This window comes from Molothrus aeneus, chromosome 1 (genome assembly GCF_037042795.1).
Source record: "Molothrus aeneus isolate 106 chromosome 1, BPBGC_Maene_1.0, whole genome shotgun sequence".
Taxonomy (NCBI): domain Eukaryota; kingdom Metazoa; phylum Chordata; class Aves; order Passeriformes; family Icteridae; genus Molothrus; species Molothrus aeneus.
The window spans coordinates 152,674,164-152,695,629 of NC_089646.1; the positions used below are offsets into that span (position 1 = coordinate 152,674,164).

The 21,466-nt window shown below is 50.7% G+C and overlaps 6 protein-coding genes and 1 pseudogene across 6 annotated transcripts; 1 reads left to right on the forward strand and 6 right to left on the reverse strand.

Moving 5' to 3' along the window:
* Positions 1-2,033: 2,033 nt before the first annotated feature.
* LOC136555918 (feather beta keratin-like) lies at positions 2,034-2,342 on the reverse strand. Its single transcript, XM_066548956.1, has one exon. The coding sequence runs from the start codon at positions 2,340-2,342 to the stop codon at positions 2,034-2,036; it is 309 nt and encodes a 102-aa protein (XP_066405053.1).
* Positions 2,343-5,222: 2,880 nt separating this feature from the next.
* Positions 5,223-5,531, reverse strand: LOC136555926 (feather beta keratin-like). Its single transcript, XM_066548969.1, has one exon. It carries the CDS (start codon positions 5,529-5,531, stop codon positions 5,223-5,225), a length of 309 nt encoding a protein of 102 aa, XP_066405066.1.
* A 2,750-nt stretch (positions 5,532-8,281) lies between these two features.
* LOC136555935 (feather beta keratin-like) lies at positions 8,282-8,915 on the reverse strand. The gene is made up of 2 exons (XM_066548980.1): positions 8,795-8,915; positions 8,282-8,631 (listed from the first exon to the last, which is right to left on the reverse strand). Exons 1-2 carry the CDS (start codon positions 8,913-8,915, stop codon positions 8,282-8,284), a joined length of 471 nt encoding a protein of 156 aa, XP_066405077.1.
* A 1,949-nt stretch (positions 8,916-10,864) lies between these two features.
* LOC136555945 (feather beta keratin-like) lies at positions 10,865-11,480 on the reverse strand. The gene is made up of 2 exons (XM_066548991.1): positions 11,360-11,480; positions 10,865-11,232 (listed from the first exon to the last, which is right to left on the reverse strand). Exons 1-2 carry the CDS (start codon positions 11,478-11,480, stop codon positions 10,865-10,867), a joined length of 489 nt encoding a protein of 162 aa, XP_066405088.1.
* A 2,758-nt stretch (positions 11,481-14,238) lies between these two features.
* Positions 14,239-14,841, reverse strand: LOC136555954 (feather beta keratin-like). The gene is made up of 2 exons (XM_066549003.1): positions 14,802-14,841; positions 14,239-14,606 (listed from the first exon to the last, which is right to left on the reverse strand). Exon 2 carries the CDS (start codon positions 14,572-14,574, stop codon positions 14,239-14,241), a length of 336 nt encoding a protein of 111 aa, XP_066405100.1. The 5' UTR covers positions 14,575-14,606; positions 14,802-14,841.
* Positions 14,842-16,480: 1,639 nt separating this feature from the next.
* On the forward strand, positions 16,481-17,152 carry LOC136555964 (feather beta keratin-like; annotated as a pseudogene).
* A 2,969-nt stretch (positions 17,153-20,121) lies between these two features.
* On the reverse strand, positions 20,122-20,433 carry LOC136557748 (feather beta keratin-like). The gene has a single exon (XM_066551917.1). The coding sequence runs from the start codon at positions 20,431-20,433 to the stop codon at positions 20,122-20,124; it is 312 nt and encodes a 103-aa protein (XP_066408014.1).
* Positions 20,434-21,466: the final 1,033 nt, after the last annotated feature.

Consider the following 21,466-nt stretch of genomic DNA (forward strand, 5'->3'; position numbering starts at 1 on the left):
TACAATGGTTCTCCTGTGGTGTGACACACCCTAGGAAATGCTGCTGAAGGATCTGGAAAACAAGATTTTGAGTAGTTTTAGGAACTGCAGATTTTTAGATGCAGACAAGGCAGCCAAAGGAGAAATCATCTCCCTTTCCTCAGCTGTCTGAAAGGAATTCTTTTGTAAGACCATTGTTGCTCTTTCCTCCCTTTTAGCAAGTGATGGGACAAGTGGAAATGGCCTCAAGTTACTAAACCTCAAGTTGACAAAAAGTCATGGGCAGCCTTGTTGAGCTGTCCTTCCTTGAGCAGGTTGGGTTTAACTCCATGATCTCCTACACAAACAGAGAGTGCTGGGACAGGGGGAAATGCCTTTCCACTGCCAGAGGGTAGAGTTAGATGGGATATTGTGATGAAATTCTTCTGTGTGTGAGTGATGAGGACCTGGCACAGGTCGCCCAGAGAAGCTGTGACTGCCCTAACCCTGGTAATGATCAAGGCCAGGTTGGTCAGGGCTCCAAGCAACCTGGGATAGTGGAAGGTGTCTTTGTCCACTGCAGGGGTTTGGACAAGAGAATCTTCAAGGTCCTTCCCAAGCAAAACCATTCTACAATGAGTCTTTGGTCACCTCCAAGAGGTTCCTTGAGAACCAATGATTGCCTTTGCTGTGATTCTGCTTCCTGGGATGGGCACAGCATCCTATTGAGGGAGGAAGTTCCTTACCAGGGAGCAAAGTTCAATCCCTCCTAATCCAGTGAGGATAGTCAGTGACAGACTTGAATTGATCCACCTAAGGGCTCTGAGGGAGCTGGTGAAAGTGCTCCCAAACCACTTGCTATCTTTTGCCAGCAGTCCTGGCTAACTGGGGAGGTCCCAGTTGATGTAGCCTTGAAAATGGGACTCTTCCCTAGAAGAGGGGTCAGAGAAAGGGTCTGGGCAACTCCAGGCCTGTCGATCTGAGTCCAGTCCTGCAGAAGCTGCTGGAGCAGATAATTTTGAGAGTATTGAATGGCCCCTGCAGGACCAGCAGGTGATCCGGCCCAACCAACCTGTCTTTAGGAAAATCAGGTCCTGCTTGACCTATCTCATCACCTGAGGTGTCAATGTGACCTCCTTAGTAAGTGAGGAAAAGGCTGTGGGTGATTTTTACTTGGAATTTGGTAAAGACTTAAATCCCCAGGTTTGGGAAGGAGTGACTAGGAAGGTGCCTGTGGGAAAAGGATCTGGGGGTGCTGGTTGACAGTAGCTGAACATGATCCAATGTGTTCCCAGGTGGCCACAAAAACCAGTGGCATCCTGGCTTGTATTACCTGTAGTGGGGCCAGCAGGACCACTACAGTGACTGTCCCACTGCATTGGGTACTGGTGAGGCCACACCCTGAATCTGAGTTCAGTTTTAGACCCCTCACAGCAAGAAAGACATTGAGGTGCTTGAGGATGTCCAAAAAAGAATAAGGATGTTGGTGAAGAATCTACAGAACCATTTCTGTGAGCAGCTGCTGAGGGAAGGGTGGTTGTTTTGTCTGGGGACCAGGTTGGCTTGAACTAATGGATTTCCCCGCGTTCCTTGTGCACTCCTGGATTCCAGTGCTGGGATATTCACAGAGTCCTGGTGGGGAAGAGTTGGACAAACGTGTGCTGCCATCGGGAGGTTGTGCTGGGGATATGGGCACAAGAGCATCAGTGTGTCCAAGGCTTTAGGAAAAGGAAGGGCCTGTGCTGCATTCTGGAAGCCCAGGGGATGGTTCTGCTGTTGACAGACATCCCAGGAGAGGTCTTGTGGCCCCTTTTCCACACACACCGATGGGCTGTTGACCCTTGACTTCGAGCTAGGGGAAGTTGCAAGAGCCATGGCAAAACAAAGGAGGAGACGTGTGAAGGTATATTCCAGGACAACTTTATTGAAGCAAAAGAATTAAAAGGCAGGAGAAAGAAGTGAGAAAGGAGGTGGTGTGATCTGCAAGCAGGGCAACCATCAGCCAAGGTGCTTTGCTTGCAGGAGCTGTGGGCAGAGGCCAGAGCTGGTGGTGTCAGGGGTGGTGCTGAGGGCCCTTAGCAGATGTAGCCGCCCCTTCTGCCATAGCAGCCCAGGCCTCCCAGGCCATAGCCAAGGCCAAAGCCAAATCCGCCAGAGATGGGCTGTCCCTGGGCATTGAGCTCAGTGCCCAGAGCAGCCGAGGAGGTGGATCCGACGGCGGTGTTCTGGGGGAAGGAGGTCATGATGGGTCCTGGCATGGTGACCAGCACAGGGGAAGGGTTGATGATGACGCGGGAATCCTGGCATTGCAGGGCACAGGGCTCGTTGCAGCTGTTGGCCAGCGGGGTGGGTCCGCAGGGACTGCAGCGGTTGTAGCAGGCCATGGCTGTGGTGTGGAGAGTTCCTGGACGAGAGAGGGGGGTAAGGCAGGGCAGAGGTGTGGGGGTCTGAGGGGCAGCGATGCAGGAGGGTTATGGAGAGTGGAGGCTGTTGTGGGGCTGTTGAGAGGCATGAGGCCTGCTGAGGCTGGATCTGAGCATGCTGGAAAAGAGGGGCCAGGGATGCAGGAGCAGGAGGATCAGGGCTTGTAGCTCACCTGGTTGTCAGCCGGAGCAGGAGGAGAAGGCTTGAGGAGAAGTGTGTGAGGGAGAGAGGCTCTGGGCTGGCTTTTATGCTGTTTCTGGTGGGGCGGGACAGCCTTGTCCCATGGCCTTGGGGCATTTTTGAGGCAGCAGCCCTTGCCTGGCCCAGACTGCTGAGTCATGAGGTGGGGAGTGTTTTCCTTTCTGTAGTTCTGCAATTCTGTGTTCTTCCCTTGAGTCAGTGTCCATCTGACCTTGGCGGCAGCTTTAGAGTGAGAGTTGGAGTTTGGGAGGATGTGATTGTTCCGTGTGTGTCAGGGAGAGCTGAATAAACAACCAGAGCCCAGGAGAGGTGTGATGTCATCAGTGAGGTAATTTTGTGTCACTTGTGTGCTGTGGTTTGCAAGTGCCTTGTGAAGACTGGACTCATGCCTTTGTGTCTTGAATGAGATCAAGAGAGCCTAACTGGAAAACCAGGTCCTGGTCAGGATGGATTTGCTTCATTTTTAAGGTCCCTTTTGATTTTAGAAAATTACATGTCAACAGTGTCTGATCCTTTTTTTATCATGGCTGTTTTGTGACTCCAGTTCTGTTATTCTTCATTCAAGCTTTAAGGTTTCATATTTTACATCCCTTAAGTCTTAATATTGTGTTACATCCCTTAAGTCTTAATTGAGTTGGGTTCCTGTGACCAAAACCCAATAATTACTGCCTGATGGTCAGCATGCTCCTCTTTCCTTCTTTGTCATGGTATGGGCATTTCTGCATTAAATTCTGTGATTCCATGTCATTCTCTTGAGGCCTTGTCCATCTAATCTTGACAGCAGCTTTTAAGCTCAAGTTGCTATTTGAGACGGTTTGCATGGAAGATGGGTGTTAGGCTGGGCTCAATAAACAGCTGAAATTTAGAAGAGGTGTGGTGTCATCAGTGAAATGACACCGTGACACTCTTGTGCTGTGGTTTGTGGGTGTGCTGTGATGAGGAGCCCCATTCCCTCCCAGCCCTGTCTCACTGCTCTGGGATTTGCAGATGTGCTGAAGGTGTTGCCCCTTCCCTCAAATTTCCGTTGCTCCCCACTTTGATCCCACCTGGCTAAGCCTGACACTAGACCTGACTCTTCCTGTTCACTCTACTCTGTGGATATCTTGGTGATCCTCTTGCTTTTAAGCTTTTGCTATCCAGGGTGATTTAGTTCCCAACTTGGGCTGGGTGCAAAGGGCTCAGACCACTTGTGGTTGTCAGAAAGAGGTTTGGGAAGTCAGCCAGGGTTGTTGCTGACTTCATGATCTTTGACAACCAGGCAAGTCCAGGTTGTGTCAGGGCCCAGGAGGATGGCCTGAGAAGGGCTGGACCTGGAGGCTTGTGGTCAGTATCCCAAAGTCCAGATGGCAGCAAGCCCCCAGTGCTGTAGTCCAGGAGTTGGATCCATTGGGGTAACCCTGAAAATCTGGTGCTGAAGCTCAGCAAGGGCATTTGCCAAGAGCTGTTTGTTGGTAGGAATCATCCTGGGTAGGAAGGAATGTATGAATATCAAAGGTAAGAAGAATTTTCTTCTGAGAAATTGCCCTTGTTTTTTCTGGGTAAAGAAATGGAGTAGGAAGTGTCCCTGGTCCCTGTATCATTGTGGGAAAAGGGACTCCAAGTCCTCAGGTCAGGATTGGGAGAAGTGTTGTGATGAAGCAGGGGGAGGTGACTCTTGGTGTCTCCTGAGCATTGGTGAGATCCTATGTGAGGTGTTCTGAGCAGTTTTGGGCTTCCCACATGTAAATGAAGTAGATTTAGTGAATTGACACCAGGGCCAAAAAGATTCTAAAGGGCCTGGAGGATCTTTCCCAGAGGAGAGGCTGTGAGAGGTGGGACTCCCAGAGGACAAGGCTGGTGTCATCAGTGTGCACAAATTCCTGATTGCAGAGGATGAAGTCAAAGGAGCCTGGCTGCTCTCAGCAGTGCGCACATGCAGGACAAGAGGGCAAGGCACAGGTGAAAACAGATGGAATTCCCTGGGAAAGGCAGAAAAGCCTTTTTCAATATGAGGTTTGTCTCAGAGTACAAGAGGTGGTCGAGTAGCTGTTCTGGGAGAGCCAACGCTGAACTGTCCAAGGTCCTGGAAATCTGGGTCTTGCTGACTATGATCAAGCAGAAGAGAATGAAGCAATTGCTCTGAAATCCCTGCCTAATTGGATGATGTTGTTCCTATGTTTTAGAGGAGGGTTAGGGAGTCCTGCTGGGAAGAGAGTTTGTCAAGTGTGTACTGGCCCAGAGAGACTTGAAGAGAGCCATGAGCAAGAGAGATTCGTAGCATCAAAGCTTTTGTTGTAGTAGGTGATGGGTTTGTGCCTCCCCTCAATCCCCGGTTCCCATATCAGTCATGATTGTTACTGGTGGTGATGTATTTTCTAAGAAAGGTTTGAGACCTTTTTCCATTCAGTCCAATATTCTGCTTATTCCTGGCACTGTGTTGTGTAAGGAGGTGACACCACTGGAATTCAGAAAGATGAGGAGACATGTCAGGCTTTGATGCAGGAAATCTTTACTAAGTTAAAAAAAAAAAAAAATAGATCGAAGTATTTGAAAGAACAGCCTGAGGTAGAAGTAGGAAGACCAGCAGCAGAGGTGCTTTGCTTGCAGGAGCTGTGGGCAGAGCCCAGAGCTGGTGGTGTCAGGGGTGGTGCTGAGGGCCCTTAGCAGATGTAGCCGCCCCTTCTGCCAGAGCAGCCCAGGCCTCCCAGGCCGTAGCCAAGGCCAAAGCCAAATCCGCCAGAGATGGGCTGTCCCTGGGCATTGAGCTCAGTGCCCAGAGCAGCCGAGGAGGTGGATCCGACGGCGGTGTTCTGGGGGAAGGAGGTCATGATGGGTCCTGGCAGGGTGACCAGCACAGGGGAAGGGTTGATGATGACGCGGGAATCCTGGCATTGCAGGGCACAGGGCTCGTTGCAGCTGTTGGCCAGCGGGGTGGGTCCGCAGGGACTGCAGCGGTTGTAGCAGGCCATGGGTGTGGTGTGGAGGGTGCCTGGAAGAGAGAGGGGGGTAAGGCTGGGCAGGGGTGTGGGGGTGCGAGGGGCAGTGATGCAGGAGAGTGAGGGAGTGTGGAGGCTGTTGTGGGGCTGTGGGTAGGTGTGAGGGCTGTTGAGGCTGAGTGTAATGGATGAGAGGGGTGAGAGGTGCAGGAGCAGGAGGGTCAGGGCTTGAAGCTCACCTGGTTGTTGGCAGGAGCAGGAGGAGAAGGCTTGAGGAGAAGTGTGTGAGGGAGAGAGGCTCTGGGCCAGCTTTTATGCTGGTTCTGGAGGGGTGGGACATCCTTGTCCCATGGCCTTGGGGCATTTTGAGGCAGAGCTCTTCGCTGACCCAGCCTGCTGAGTCATGAGGTGCAGAGTGTTTTTCTTCCCACAGCTCTGCAATTCCATGTCCTGCTCTTGAGTCAGTGTCCATCTGACCTTGGCAGCAGCTTTCAATCTGGGGTTGGTATTTGGGAGTATTTATTTATTAAATATTTGTAAAGGAGGACAGAATAAACAACCATAACACTGCAGAACTACAATGTCATCAGTGCGGTCATTTTGTGGCATTTGTGTGCTGTGCTTTGTCGGTGCCTTATGAAGACTGGGACTCTGTTCTGTGCCACTGAAAGTCCATCAGTCATTGTGTTGCACCGAGGAATGTTGAGGAAGCTGCTGATGTCCTGGAGCGTTCACTGTGTTATAGCTTGGAAATGTCACAGTGCCTGGGAGTGCCTGAAGGATTAAAGAGACCTTGTGACATTCTGCCTTGAATGCAATGAAGGGAGAACATCTGGAAAAGGAGAGGCTGTGCGGGCCGAACTTGTTCCAGTGTTATTGCCCTTTTGGAATCCTCAACTGTATGTGATAACGTACTCTGTCATTTAAATTGTATTCCTCGACCTCATTAAGAAACCTATTAAAAAAACAAGAAATGGGTGCCCAGGCAGGTCTGTGACATCAGTTGTCTTATTCCACATTAAGGTCATATAGTTTCATAATTTGTATCCTTTAAGGCTTAACATTGTGTTCCCGTGAGCAAAACCCAATAATTACTAGCTCTGGTCAGCAACATCATCTTTCTTTCCCTGTCATGGTGCAGGTGTTTGTTTTTGGAATTCTGTTATTCCATGTCCTTCTCTTGAGTCTGTGTCCATCTGACCTTGGCGGCAGCTTTTAACTGTGATTATTAGAGGTTAAAAACTGGTGTTGATGATGCATGTCAGGGTGGGGTGAAGACATTCCCAAAGCTTGGGAGAGGTGGGGTGGCATCACTGATGTCACCCTGGGATACTGGTGTGCTGTGGTTTTTGTGTGTGTGGTGAAGAGGGGCTCCATTCCCTGCCAGCCATGTCAGGCTGGTCTGGGCTTTGCAGGTGTTCTGGGGCTGAGGGGCTGCTCCTTCTAGTGCATTCCTGCCTGCCTTGGCTCCCTCTCTCCTGCCCAGTCTATATGCCAGGCCTTTCTCGATGGAGATGGGAAATCAATTTCTGAGATTTATGAAGGTCACCCAAACTCCCCAAAGTCCAGTGCTGGTTGATCCATAGCAGTTGTCTCAGCTGGGCCCAGCAAGATCACACTATGGGGTCACAGTGCCAGGTTCTGACTGTCACATGGAAAGGAAAGCAGCTGAAGGATAAGGAGAACAAGACAGGTGAGGAGAAGCTGAAAAGAACGGGGATGTTCAATTTTCAAAGGAAGAATATTGACCTTATTGCTCTCTGAAATTGTCGGAATGGAAATTTTTTAACACCCGTCTTGTCTCCCTTTCACCAAGCTGTGGAGAAGAGGGAATGAACTTTAGTTTCCCTAGTGGAAGTTTAGTTTCCTATTAGGGAAATTGAATTCACAAAAACTCAGGACAACCAACATACTGAAAGGGCTGGAGAATCTGTCATAGAAGAGTGGCTGGGAGAGCTGGGACTTCCAGGAGACAGGGATGGACAGCGGGGTGTCATCAATGTATGAAAATCCCAGATGGTAGGGAATGAAGTCAAGGGAGTCCATTTATCCACAGTGGTGCAACCATGCAGGAAAAGAGGGCAAAGACACAGGTGAAAACAGATGTAATTCAATGGGCAAAGAAGGGAACAATTTTTCAATGTGATGGTGGACAGAGAGTGGAAGACATGGGGGGGTCTCTGTCCTAGGAGAGCCAAACTTGAACTGTCCATGGTTCTGGAAAGCCCACACTTGTTAGTCTTTCTTGAGCAGAGGGGAACAAAGCACTTGCATCCCAGAGTTCCTGGCCAAGTGGATGATTTTGTGACTCTGCTGTGAGGGTTCGAGTTCTGCTGGGAAGAGAGTTTGTCAAGTGTGTGCTGGCATGGAGACACTCTGTCAGAGCTGTGCTCAGGAGACCATCAATGTGACAAAAGATTTTGGTGTAGTAGGTGATGGGCTTATGCCATGTTCTGGAGAGTCCTCCCAATCCTTTGCTTCCTGGGCCAGTCTCGGTTGTTAATGGTGGTGACATACATACTAAGAAATGTGTTGTGCCCCTTTTCCGTTGACCCCAATGCCCTGTCTGACACTGTGTGAGGTGAGGATGTGACACCACTGGAATTTGCAAAGATGAGGAGACATGTCAGGCTCTGATGCAGGAAAACTTTATTTATTAATTAAAAAGAATTAAAAGGTAGGAGAAAGAAGCGGAAGTGATCCAGTGTGAACTGCAAGTAGAAAGATCATCAGCCGAGGTGCTTTGCTGCAGGAGCTGATGCCAGAACCCTAAGGCGGTGCCTTTAGCAGGTGTAGCCACCCCTTCTGCCATAGCAGCCCAGCCCATAGCCAAATCCACAGCCATAGCCAAAGCCGTAGCCAAAGCCACCAAATCCCCCAGAGATGGGCTGTCCCTGGGCATTGAGCTCAGTGCCCAGAGCAGCCGAGGAGGTGGATCCGACGGCGGTGTTCTGGGGGAAGGAGGTCATGATGGGTCCTGGCAGGGTGACCAGCACAGGGGAAGGGTCGATGATGACGCGGGAATCCTGGCATTGCAGGGCACAGGGCTCGTTGCAGCTGTTGGCCAGCGGGGTGGGTCCGCAGGGACTGCAGCGGTCGTAGCAGGCCATGGGTGTGGTGTGGAGGGTGCCTGGAAGAGAGAGGGATGAGGCAGGGCAGGAGTGTGGGGATCTGAGGGGTGAAGAAGTGTGGAGGCTGTTGTGGGGCTGTGGGGAGGCTGGGACCAAGCACGTTGGAAGAGAGGGGCCAAGGGTGCAGGAGCAGGAGGGGGGTTCAGGGGCTTGAGGCTCACCTGGTTGTCAGCAGGAGCTGGAGGAGAAGGCTTGAGGAGAAGTGTGTGAGAGAGAGAGGCTCTGGGCCGGCTTTTATGCTGGTCCTGGAAGGGTGGGACAGCCTTGTCCCATGGCCTTGGGGCATTTTGGAGGTAGAAGGTTCTGCCAGGCCCAGCCTGGCAAGTCACGATGTGAGGAGTGTTTTCCTCCCCACAACTCTGCTGTGTCATGTCCTTTATGGAGACCATGCCCATCTGATCTTAGCAGCTTCTTAAAGTGAGAGTTGGTATTTGGGAGCATTGGCATGGAAAATGTGTGTCAGAGGAACCAGAACATGAAAAAAAAGGCCTTGGAAAACAATGGGTGTCATCCGTGAGGTCATTTTGTGGCACTTGTGTGGTTTAATTTGTGGGTGTGTTGTGAAGAGGGGTTCCATTCCCTCCCAGCCCTTTCTGGCTGGTGTGGGATTTGCAGCTGTACTCTGCATGAGGAACTGCCCCTTCCATCACGGTCATTCCTCCTTTAAAGTGTCAGTATTTGAGACCAAAGGCTGGTGTTGATGGTACGTGTCAAAGGGGACTGAAGAAGATTGCAATATTTGTAGATGTGTGTGTCATCAGTGAAGTCAGCCTGTAGAACTCATGGTTTTGTTTTTGTGGGTGCATTGTGAAGAGGGGCCCCAAATTAACCCAGGTCAGTCAGGCTGGTCTGGGCTTTGCATATGTGCCAGGTGTGAGCACCTGGAGTTTTCCGTTCCATGTGGGCAGTTGGAGAGTTGCCACCTCAGCAAGCTGGGAGGTGATGGAGTGTATGAGGCACCACTTGGTTGTGCCACCAGTCAGAGAGTCCTGGAGACTGAGGGTAAAAGGAATCTCCTGCATTTCAAGAGCGGACAATGAGAAGTTCTGCATCTGGACTTGGCCCTGGGTCATGCTGTGGCCTGAGAATCTGGAATGCTGCTTTGCTGAGGAGGACCCTGTGGGGCTGGTGGAGAACAAAGAGACCACAAGATCTCAATGAAACTTTAGTTCAAAAGGCATCATCAGTGTCCAAGATAGATTTCAGACAATTCTTGCCATGAGGCTGGGAGAGGTGGCCTATCCTCTCTTTAGAGCACTAACTGGGTCCCATGTGGTGTGGTTTGGGCAGTTCTGGGCTCCCCAGTGGAAAATAATCATGGAGTTAGAAACAAAACTAGTTTGTGGCCAACAAGATTCTAAAGGGGCTGGGAGATTGTTCACAGATGAGAATGAGGGATCTGTGACTCCCAGAGACAAGGATGGAGAGAAGATTGTCATCAGTGAGTGCAAATCCCTGATGGCAGGGAATGAAGATGAGGGATCACAGCTGTCCTCAGCAGTGCACATGTGAAGGATAACAGGGCATCTACACAAGTGAAAAAGATGTAATTCCATGGGCAAGGAAGAGAAGCATGTTTTGGTGTGAGGGTGGTCGCAGAATGGAAAAGGTGTTGGGAGTCTGTGATGGGATATCCAGAACTGGAACTGCCCATGGTCCTGGAATTCCTGCTCTTGTTGGTCTGACTTGAGCAAAAGGGAAAGAAGCACTTGCTCTCCAGTGTTCCTCCCAAAATGTATGATTTTGTGACTGTTTACTGGGAAGGTTGGAGGATCCAGCTGAGGAAGAGAGTTTGTTAAGTGTCTACTGGCATGTAGTAGCTTTTTAAGAGCCATGAGCAGGAGAGCATTGGTGTGTCAAAGCCTTAGGTGTAGCAGGTGATGGGCTTGTGACACATTCTGGAAGGTCATGCTTCAACCCTGCTTCCTCTGCAATTCTTCTGATTACTGGTGGGAAGGTATGTGCTAAGAAAGTTGTTCCAGCCCTTTTCCCCCTATGCCAACAGCCTGTTAAGGCCTCACAATGTGCTGGGTGAGGATGTGAGACAATTTGAAATCAAAAAGAAGAGGAGACTTCTCAGGCTTTGATGCAAGAAACTTTATTGAGGTAAAAGACTAAAGAAAGAGGGGAAAATTATGTAAGGCATCTGGTGCAAGTTGCAAGTAGGGTGAACATCAGCCAAGTTGCTTTGCTTGCAGGAGCTGTTGGCAGAGCACCAAGGTGGTGAACCAGTCCTTAGCAGATGTAGCCGCCCCTTCTGCCATAGCAGCCCAGGCCTCCCAGGCCGTAGCCAAATCCACGGCCATAGCCAAGGCCGTACCCAAAGCCACCAAAGCCACCAAATCCCCCAGAGATGGGCTGTCCCTGCACATTGAGCTCAGTGCCCAGAGCAGCCGAGGAGGTGGATCCGACGGCGGTGTTCTGGGGGAAGGAGGTCATGATGGGTCCTGGCAGGGTGACCAGCACAGGGGAAGGGTCGATGATGACGCGGGAATCCTGGCATTGCAGGGCACAGGGCTCGTTGCAGCTGTTGGCCAGCGGGGTGGGTCCACAGGGACTGCAGCGGTCGTAGCAGGCCATGGGTGTGGTGTGGAGGGTGCCTGGAAGAGAGGGGGGTGAGGCAGAGCAGGGATGTGGGGGTGCAGGGGGTGGTGGAGTGTGGAGGCTGTTGTGGGGCTCTGGGAAGGTGTGAGGGCTGCTGAGGCTGGTCAGGGCTTGAGACTCACCTGGTTGTCGGCAGGAGCAGGAGCAGAAGGCTTGAGGAGAAGTGTGTGAGAGAGAGAGGCTCTGGGTCGGCTTTTATGCTGATCTTGGGTGGGTGGGCCAGCCTTGTCCCGTGGCCTTGGGGCATTTTGCAGGCCACAGTTCTTGCCTGGTGAGTCCTGAGGTGGGGAGTGTTTTCCTTTCTGCTGTTCTGCATTTCTGTGTCCTTCCCTTGGGGCTGTGTCCATCTGACCTTGGTGGCTGCTTAAAGGGAGAGTTGGTATTTGGGAGGATGTGATTGTTTCATGTGTGTTAGGGAGGAATAAATAAATGACCAGAACCACAGAGAACTGCAATGTCATCAGGAATGGTAATTTTGTGGCTCTGATGTGCTGTGGTTTGTGGGTTCTTTCTGATGACTGGGCCCCTACTCTTTGCCACTGGGTGTCTATCAGTCATTGTTTTGCACCCAGGAATGCTGAGGGAGCTGCTGATGTCCTCAGAATGTCACTCTGCAAGAGTTTGGAAAGATCCTCATACCTAGGAGCAGTTTCTGATGGATGAAAGGGAGCCCATCCCCTTGTGCCTTCAATGGGGTAAAGTGACAGCATCTGGAAAAGGAGAGGCTGTTCAGGCTGAACTTGTTCCATTTTTCAGCTCCATTTGGAATTCTTAACTTTACATGACAATGTACTCAGCCAATTAAAGTCTATGTCTTGCCCTCATTCAGAAATAAAAAAACCCCAATCAGTAAACCTGGCTTGATCACTTTTTCCCCCAGCTTGTTCTGTGACATGACTTCACCTGTTCCACATTCAAGGCCTGATGTATAACTTGTAAGTCTTTGTATTTTGTTCCTGTGAGCAAAACCCAATAATTACTAACTGATGCTCAGCAAACTCATTTTTCCTTTTCTGTCATGATGTAGGTATTTCTTTATGGAATTCTATGATTCCATGTCCTGCTCTTGACTCCTTTTCCTTCTCACCTTGGAAGATGCTTTTAAGTGTGAGTGGGGATTTGGGAGGATGTGCATGGAAGGTTCATGTCAGGGAGGGCAGAGTACACAACCAAAGCATTGGAGCGCTGGGGTGTCATCAGCGAGGTCACTGTGTGACATTCGTGTGCTGTGGTTTGTGGATGTGTTTTGAAGAGGGGCCCCATTCCCTCCCAACCCTGCCAGGCTGCTTTGGAACGTGCAGCTGTGCTGGAGGTGCTGCCCCTTCCCTCACATTTCATCCCTCCCCACATTGATCCCATCTGGCTAAGCCTGACACTAAACCTGACCTTTCCTGTTGACTGTGCTCTGTGAGTGTCTTGGTGCTCCTCTTATTTTTAAGCTTTCGATATCTGGGGCCTTTTGGATTTTTACGTGGGCTGTCTGCCAAAACATGAGGCCGCTTGTGGTTGTCAGAAGGAGGATTTGGAGGCTGCCCAGGATTGTTGGAGGCAAGCATTGCATGATCCTCAAAAACAACCCAGGCAAGTCCGGGTTGTGTCAGTGCCCAGCGTGGACATCTGAGAAAGGTCTGAAGGGCTGGACCCACAGGCTTGTGGTCAGGGTCCCAAAGTCCAGATGGCAGCAAGCCCCCAGTGCTGTAGGCCAGGAGTTGGATCCATTGGGCCAACACAGAAAACCTGAAAGGTACTGGACATGTGATGGAGTTCTGCCAGGGCAGAATGGGGTTCTGCAAAGGGCTGTTTGTTGGGAGGAGTCAACGCAGGTGAGAAGGAATGCCTGAGTATCAGTCGGAACAATTGTTTTCTTCTATGAAAAAGCCTTTGTTTTGTGGTTGTGGTTGCAAAGAAATGGAACAGCAGGTGTTCCTGTGTGGGAAAAGGGAACCCAAGTGTCCAGGTAAAGACTGGGAAAAGTGTATGACCAAGCAGAGAGAAGTGATCTGTGTGCTCAGCACTGGTGAGGTCCCACATGAGGTGTTGTGGGCAGTCCTGGGCTCCCCAGTGTGAAAATGAAGTAGATTTAGTGAATCCAGACCAGTTCAGGACAGCAAGACCCCAAAAGGGTTGGAGAATCATTCCTAGAGGATAGTCTGAGACAGCTGGGACTCACAGTGGACAAGGATGAATGGAGGGTGTTGTCAGTGTGTGCAAATCCCTGATGGCAGCAATGAAGTGAAGGAGCCCGGCTGTTCACAGCAGTGCTCACGTGCAGGGCTTGCTCACAGCAAGGGCATAAGTGAAAACAAATGGAATTCCCTGGGCAAAGAATACAGGAATCTTTGATTGTGAGGGTGGCCACAGAGTGGAAGAGGTGTTGGAGTGTCTGTCATGAGAGGTCGAATGATGAACTGTCCATGGTGCTGCAAATCCTGCTCTTGCTGGCTCTGCTGGAGCAGGGGAGTTCAAGCACTCGCGCTCCAGATTTCCTGCCAGAGTGGTTGATGTAGTTCCTCAGTTTGCTGCAAGGGTTCAAGAGACCTGCTGGTAAGAGTTTGTCAAGTGTTCACTGGCATGGAAAGGCTTTACAAGAGCTGTACCCAGGAGAGCATTGATGTGTCCAAGGCTTTGGTGTATCATCTAAGACGTGTGTGGCAGATTGTGGAAGGTGTTCCCTCCTCTGCTTCCCATGCAAGACTGTTATTGGTTATTTTGACATATTTGTAAGAGAAGGTATTTTTGGTCTAATCCATGTACCCCAATGTCCTGCTGAGCTGTGGAATGTACTCAGTGAGGATGTCAGACCATTTGAATTAAAAAAGAATAGGAGGCATCTCAGGTTTAGACACAGGAAAACTTTATTGAGGCATAGGAATTAAGGGGCAGGAAAAAAGTGGAAGGGCTCTAGTGTAAGGTGCAGGTACAGCGACCATCAGCCAAGGAGACTGGCTTGCAGGAGTTTTTGCAGAGCCCAGAGCTGGTGGTGTCAGGGGTGGTGCTGAGATCCCTCAGCAGTTGTAGCCCCCCCTTCTGCCATAGCAGCCCAGGCCTCCCAGGCCGTAGCCAAATCCACGGCCATAGCCAAGGCCGTAGCCAAAGCCACCAAATCCGCCAGAGATGGGCTGTCCCTGCACACTGAGCTCAGTGCCCACGGCAGCCGAGGAGGTGGATCCGACGGCGGTGTTCTGGGGGAAGGAGGTCATGATGGGTCCTGGCAGGGTGACCAGCACAGGGGAAGGGTCGATGATGACGCGGGAATCCTGGCATTGCAGGGCACAGGGCTCGTTGCAGCTGTTGGCCAGCGGGGTGGGTCCGCAGGGACTGCAGATGTTGTAGCAGGCCATGGGTGTGGTGTGGAGGGTGCCTGGAAGAGAAAAAGCGTGAGGCAGGGCAGGGGTGTGGGTGTGCACAAGGGGTGAAGTGTCAGCAGGGTGAGGGAGTGTGGAGGCTGTTGTGGGGCTGTGGGGAGGAGTGAGGGCTGCAGAGACTGGGGGTGAGCATGATGGAAGAGAGGGGCCAGGGGTGCAGGAGCAGGAGGGTGAGAAGCTTGAGACTCACCTGGCTGTCAGCAGGAGCAGGAGGAGAAGGCTTCAGGAGAAGTGTGTGAGGGAGAGAGGCTCTGGGCCGGCTTTTATGCAGGTCCTGGAGGGGCGGGACAGCCTTGTCCCCTGACCTTGGGGCATTTTTGAGGCAGCAGCTCTTGCCTGCCCCAGCCTGGTGAGTCATGAGGTGGGGAGTGTTTTCCTTCCTGATTTTCTGCCATTCTGTGTTCTTCCCTTGAGTCTGTGTCCATTTGACCTTGACTGCATATTTCAACTGGAAGAAACAGAGGTCAAAGGATTGGAGCTGGATTGTTTTGAATGTTGAAGAGGCAAACAAAGCCTACAGGAATTTGGGTGTTATTTCATGTCTTCACCTAACCCCCAGCCATTCTTTCTGTCCAAACCTACTTCTCTGCAGCCTGGGATATGGTTGTTGCTCTGGAGTGAACTTCCATAAATTAATCATGAGGTGGCCATGTACCCTTGGCTGTGAAAAGCTCCAGCAGTTACTTGGACAGGATTAGGAAAAGAAACACAAGCAGGTTAAAGGAGTTGAACATCCTGTTCCACACCACTGTTGGGGCTACTCAGTAGAACAAGGCAATGGACATGGTTGGCCAAGAGACCATGACACTGGTGGGAGTGGAGGATCCTTAAGATGAGAAGCTGAGAGAGCTGGAATTTCTTTCAGGCAGGAGGCAAGAATGCAAATGGGACACATTGTCAATATGCCATAGAATGACCTCAGTGGTGACACCCCAAATCTCCTAAGCTGTGGTTGAATCTTCTACGAGTCGTGACACTCACAATCAACAAGACCTTGGTCTCTAATTTTTGCAACTTAAACCTACCACCAAGGTCAGAAGGAGATGGCCTCAGGATCAGAACATGGAATTGCACAATTCCGCAGAGGAACAACTGCTCAATGACACAAAAGGAAAGAGAAGCTTACTGGCTGTCCGTTAGTAATTATTGGGTTTTGTTCATAGGAACAACACATTAAGACTTGCTAATTATAAGTTATGAAAACATGTGGCTTGAATGCGGAAAAAAGGAATTGATGTCACAGAGCAGCCTGGGAAAAAAAGGATCGGGCCCTGTTTGTTGTTTATTGGATTCCTGAATGAGGTCAAGAAATGCACTTGAAATGACAGAGTATATTGTTGTGTAAATTGTGTAAATTTCAAAATACAAGTAGAATGGAACATGTTCAGCCCTGAATTGTGCCTTCTTTCCCAGATCCTCTTTCTTGATATCACTGAAAACACAGAATGGAGGAGCTTTCTTTCCTCTAGCATGAAGGGCTCTCAGGCACAGTGACCTTTCCAAGTCATTGCAGAGTGACCTACTCAGGACATCAGCAGCTCCCTCAGCATTCCTGGGTGCAACACAATGACTGATGGACATGCAGTGGCACAGAACAGAGTCCCAGTCTTCACAAGGCACCCACAAACCAAATAACACAATTGCCACAAAATGACCTCACTGATGATGTTGCACCTTTCCTCAGTGCTGGAAGTTTATTCAGCCCTCCCTGACACACGTGGAACAGTCAAATACTCCCAAAAACCAACTCAAAATTAGAAGCTGCTGCCAAGGTCATATGGACAGAGCTTCAAGAACAGGACATGAAATTGTAGAAAGGGATGAAGAAGAACACTCCCTCATGACTCACCAGACTGGGCCAAGCAAGAGCTGCTGCCTCAAAATGCCCCAAGGCCATGGAACAAGGTTGTCCTGCCCCTCCAGGATCATCATAAAAGGCCCAGAGCCTCTCTCCCTCACACACTTCTTCTGACGCCTTCTCCTCCTGCTCCTGCTGACAGCCAGGTGAGTCTCAAGCCCATGACCCTCCTGGTCCTGTCCCCTTGCCCCCTCTTTACCAGCACGCCCAGCCCCAACCTCAGCAGCCGTCACGTCTCCCCACAGCCCCACAACAGCCTCCACACTCCCTCACCCTCTTGCATCACTGCCCCTCATGCACTCCCAAACCCCTGCCCTGCCTCACCCCCTGTCTCTTCCAGGCACCCTCCACACCACACCCATGGCCTGCAACAGCCTCTGCCGTCCCTGCGGACCCACCCCGCTGGCCAACAGCTGCAACGAGCCCTGTGCCCTGCAATGCCAGGATTCCCGCGTTATCATCAACCCTTCCCCTGTGCTGGTCACCCTGCCAGGACCCATCATGACCTCCTTCCCCCAGAACACCGCCGTCGGATCCACCTCCTCGGCTGCCGTGGGCACTGAGCTCAGTGTGCAGGGACAGCCCATCTCTGGCGGATTTGGTGGCTTTGGCTATGGCCTTGGCTATGGCCGTGGATTTGGCTACGGCCTGGGAGGCCTGGGCTGCTATGGCAGAAGGGGTGGCTACATCTGCTAAGGGCCCTTGGCACACCATGCTCCCTCTGTGGGGCAGGAAGGCACTGTTGATCTGGCAAAGCCTCCTCTTAGCAAAGGACCTCAGCTGATGGTCGCCCTACTTGCACTTCAGCCTGGCTCCCTTCCATTTGCTGCTTATTGCCTCTCAGTCTTCTACCTCAATAAAGTTTTCCTGCATTGCATTTTAAGTTGACTTCTTCTTTCTGATGCCAAGACCCTTCCAGTCTCACGCAAATTAATTCTCTCAGCCAGGCTTCCAGAATCCGCTGGGCTGGCTGAAAAAGTGCTCCAAGACCACTTTTAGCATTTATTTCCCTATTCTGCTACCAACTGGCACAATTTGCTCTTCCAGTGCATCCCACAAATCCTTCAGTTACTGAATCACATACCTGGATACCCTAAGGCAGATCTATCCCTGCCTCTGGCCCAAGCCTCTCTGGGTGGTGTGTTCACTTTTGCTGGACAGCAGTTGCTTCTGTCCTTCATCATCTTCCATGCCCTTCTACTGATCCTGTGAAGCACATCCACGTCTTCCTTGTCTTTGTGGGCTCAGAGTTCAACACAGAACTCTGATTTTAGTACAGGAGAGCAGAGGGTGAGATTCCCCCACTCTCTTGTGCTGCACACCCTGTGGGATGAACCCAGGAAGCAGGAGGATATCCTGGTCAGTGAGTGCACATGGCTGGGGCACATCCAATTCTTCATCCACCAACACCCCAAGTGCTCCTCCTTGGGCTCTCTCTCCCCTCATCACCCATCCTTTATCCTGCTTGTTTGGGATTTCTCCAATCTAGGTGCAGCAGGTTCTGCGCCTCTGGTGCTATTGGAGAACTCTTTATCTATGGATTACTGGGATCAGGGAAGACAAGACTCTGCTGGATAAGATCAAGAGTATGGCCTTGGTGGTGATCCATGGGTGAAGGTTGCAACAGCCTTGGCCCGTGACACTGAGACATTTTCCAGGCAGAAGCTGTTGCCTGGCACAGCCTGGTGTGGCACGAGATTGGGAATGTTTTATTTCAAGCAGCTCTGAAATTCCACGATCTGCTCTTGAGGCCGTGTCCATCTGACCTTGGTGACAGCTTTAGTGGATTGGTATTGGTTCCACTATGGGTCGATGAAGAGAGGGAGAACCAGTATCCTGTAGCTGGACTTGTCCAAAACTTGTTCCTGTGCCTGACAACATGGTTGTCTCGAGGCTGGAGTTGATAGTTGGACATCTGGCTGGATAAGGAATGGGCGGGGTGGTCTCACTCAAACGTTGTGGTCAATCCATGTCCCAGCGTGGAAAACAGGGATTAGTGGTGACCCACAGGGACTGATAATGGAACCATTGTAACTTCCATCTTTATCAGGGACATGGAGAGTGGGTTTGAGTGCCCCCTTGGCAAGACTGGGGATGACACCAAGGTGAGTGGTGTGGGTTATGGTCAGAGGGAAGGAATGGCATCCACAGGGTTCCGGACAGGCTGTGGAGATGGGCTGGTGTGAAGCTTGTGAAGGTCAGCAGGGCCAAGAGAAAGGTCCTGCACCTGCATTGGATCAATCTTAGTAATGGGTGTTGGAAGGGCAATGAGTTAATTATCAGCATCCCTGAGGAGAAAGAATTACACACTTACACACTCATATAAATAAATCACTCTAAAATTCTAAAAATAATTACAAATTAACCAAAAAATAAAAACTTTATTCTCACTAATTAAAAAAAAAACCAAAAAAACCAGATACTAAAAACCTAGCACCATATAACCAACTACCAACCAAAAGCCCATAATATACTCTTTTTACTAATAATGCTAACCACTTTATAAAAATAAATAAATTAAAAAACATATAAAACCCCATACAACAAATCACAACAACCACTAAAAAAATCAAACCAACTTACTAAACACAAAACTATTTGACTAACCCTAAACATTACTAAAAAATAATAACCCTATACCTCTACACTAATTAATAAATAAAAACCATTATTCTATAAAAATAACTAAAAAATTATAAAAAACCAGAATGATGAGGAATTGGAAATGTCCTGGCCACATGAATATGCTGAAAAGAAATCCCCCATGCCCTGGGGTTATCCCCACAGTGAGGGCAGCACATTCTGCCCCTCTGCTGCACTCTGATGAGACTGGGCGTGTGTGTTCCACTCTGAGGACACAAAAAAAGGGAAGACATGGACCTCCTCGAGCAGATCTGTAAATGGCCTTGGGAGATGATGAGGGTCTGCAGGAACCGGTGCCCAGCCAAAGTGAGCCCACCAGCCAGGAGGGCCTTGTGTCCGAGTCATGGATAGACCTGCATTGGGGGATCCAGGCGTGTGTTCAAGCCACTGAAAGGTTGCTGTGGTGCACTGGAAGAACAAAGTGTACCAGTGGGGAGTGGAATTGGGGAAATAATTCCTCCAAGAGGTCTTGGAGCACTTTTTCAACATTCCCAATAGCCTCAACAACATTGGCTTAATCTCAAAGTGTCTGGGGAGAAGAAAAAAGAAGGAGTCTTGTGAGGTTATGATGCAGAAAAACTTTATTCAGGTAGAACAAAAAAGACTCAGGAGCAGCCAGTGGAAAGGAGCTGCTCTGAGGTGCAAGTAGGGCGACCATCAGCCGAGGCCCCTTGCTTGCAGATGGTTTGGCCAGAGCACCAAGGCCTTCCTGGCCCACAGTGGGAGCAGCCAGGCAGAGGCACCCAACGGTGATTGGCCTGGGAGAAGGGGTTTGCAGCAGAGGAGCTGGACAGAGCCAAAGGGGTGATGCAGAGCACAGAGAGGGAGAAGAGGAGGCAGATGGGCCATGTTTGCAGGCAGCCTGGGCTGGGCCCTGAGCTACTGCCTTGCTTGGTGCCTGGAGAGCAGGAGGTGAAAATGCTGAGCCCCTTTGAGAGCCTTGGCCCAGAGATCCATCCTCAATTCCTTGAGATGTGTTCCAGGGAGTGGGTGGTTGGTGTCAGGGGTGGACCTGAGGGCCCTTAGCAGATGTAGCCACCCCTTCTGCCATAGCAGCCCAGGCCTCCCAGGCCGTAGCCAAGGCCAAAGCCACCAAATCCGCCAGAGATGGGCTGTCCCTGCACACTGAGCTCAGTGCCCACAGCAGCCGAGGAGGTGGATCCGACGGCGGTGTTCTGGGGGAAGGAGGTCATGATGGGTCCTGGCAGGGTGACCAGCACAGGGGAAGGGTTGATGACAACGCGGGAATCCTGGCATTGCAGGGCACAGGGCTCGTTGCAGCTGTTGGCCAGCGGGGTGGGTCCGCAGGGACTGCAGATGTTGTTGCAGGCCATTTTTGTGGTGTGGAGGGTGCCTGGAAGAGAGGGCAGGGGTGATGGGTTTTGAGGGAAGGGAGTGTGGAGGCTGTTGTGGGGCATTGGGGAGGCATGAGAGCTGCAGAGGCTGGGGCTGAGTGTGCTGGAAGAGAGGGGCCAGGTGTGCAGGAGCAGGAGGGTGAGAAGCTTGAGACTCACCTGGTTGTCGGCAGGAGCTGGAGTAGAAGACTTGAGGAGAAGTGTGTGAGGGAGAGAGGTTCTGGGCTGGCTTTTATGCTCATCCGGGGGGGGCGGGACAGCCTTCTCCCTTGGCCTTGGGGCATTTTTGAGGCAGCAGCTCTTGCCTTGCTCAGCCTGGTGAGTCATGAGTTGGGGGAGTGTTTTCCTTCCTGATGTTCTGCAGTGTAATGTCTTCTTCTTCTGTTTGTGTCCATGTGACATTGACGGCGGTTCATAATTTGAGAATTAGAGACCAGCGTGGGTTTTTTTGATGGTATCTATATGACATGTAGAAGATGCAACTGCAACCAACGCTAAGGAGAACTGGGGAGTCATCAGTGAGGTCATGCCATATTGACAACATGTCCCATTTGCATTCTTGTCTCCCACCTCAAGAAACTCCCCAAATTTTCAGCTTCGCTTCATTTTGATGGTACCCCAGTCTTGTCAATGTCATGGTCTCCCTGCAGTGCTCTTGGTTAAGCATGTCCATGTCCTTGTTCCACTCTGGAGCCCCAGCAGTGGTGGGGGCTGGATGGTCAACTCCTTCAGCCTGCTTGTATTTCTTCTCCTACATTACCTATCCTGGTACTGCTGGAGCTTTTTATTCCAAAGAGTGCATGTCTACTTCATTATCCACTTAAGCTCCAGCAGGACTACAAGGACCTTCCCTTCTCGAATGATTTGGTTGCCAAGGAAAGGGCAACTGGTGTCATCCTGAACTTCTGTCAGGGCTTTTACATAGTCCTACAGGACACCCTTGTCTCTAAACTGCAGACAGATGGGTTTCAAAGGAGGTCTAATGAATGGATGAGGAACAGACAGAGAGTGA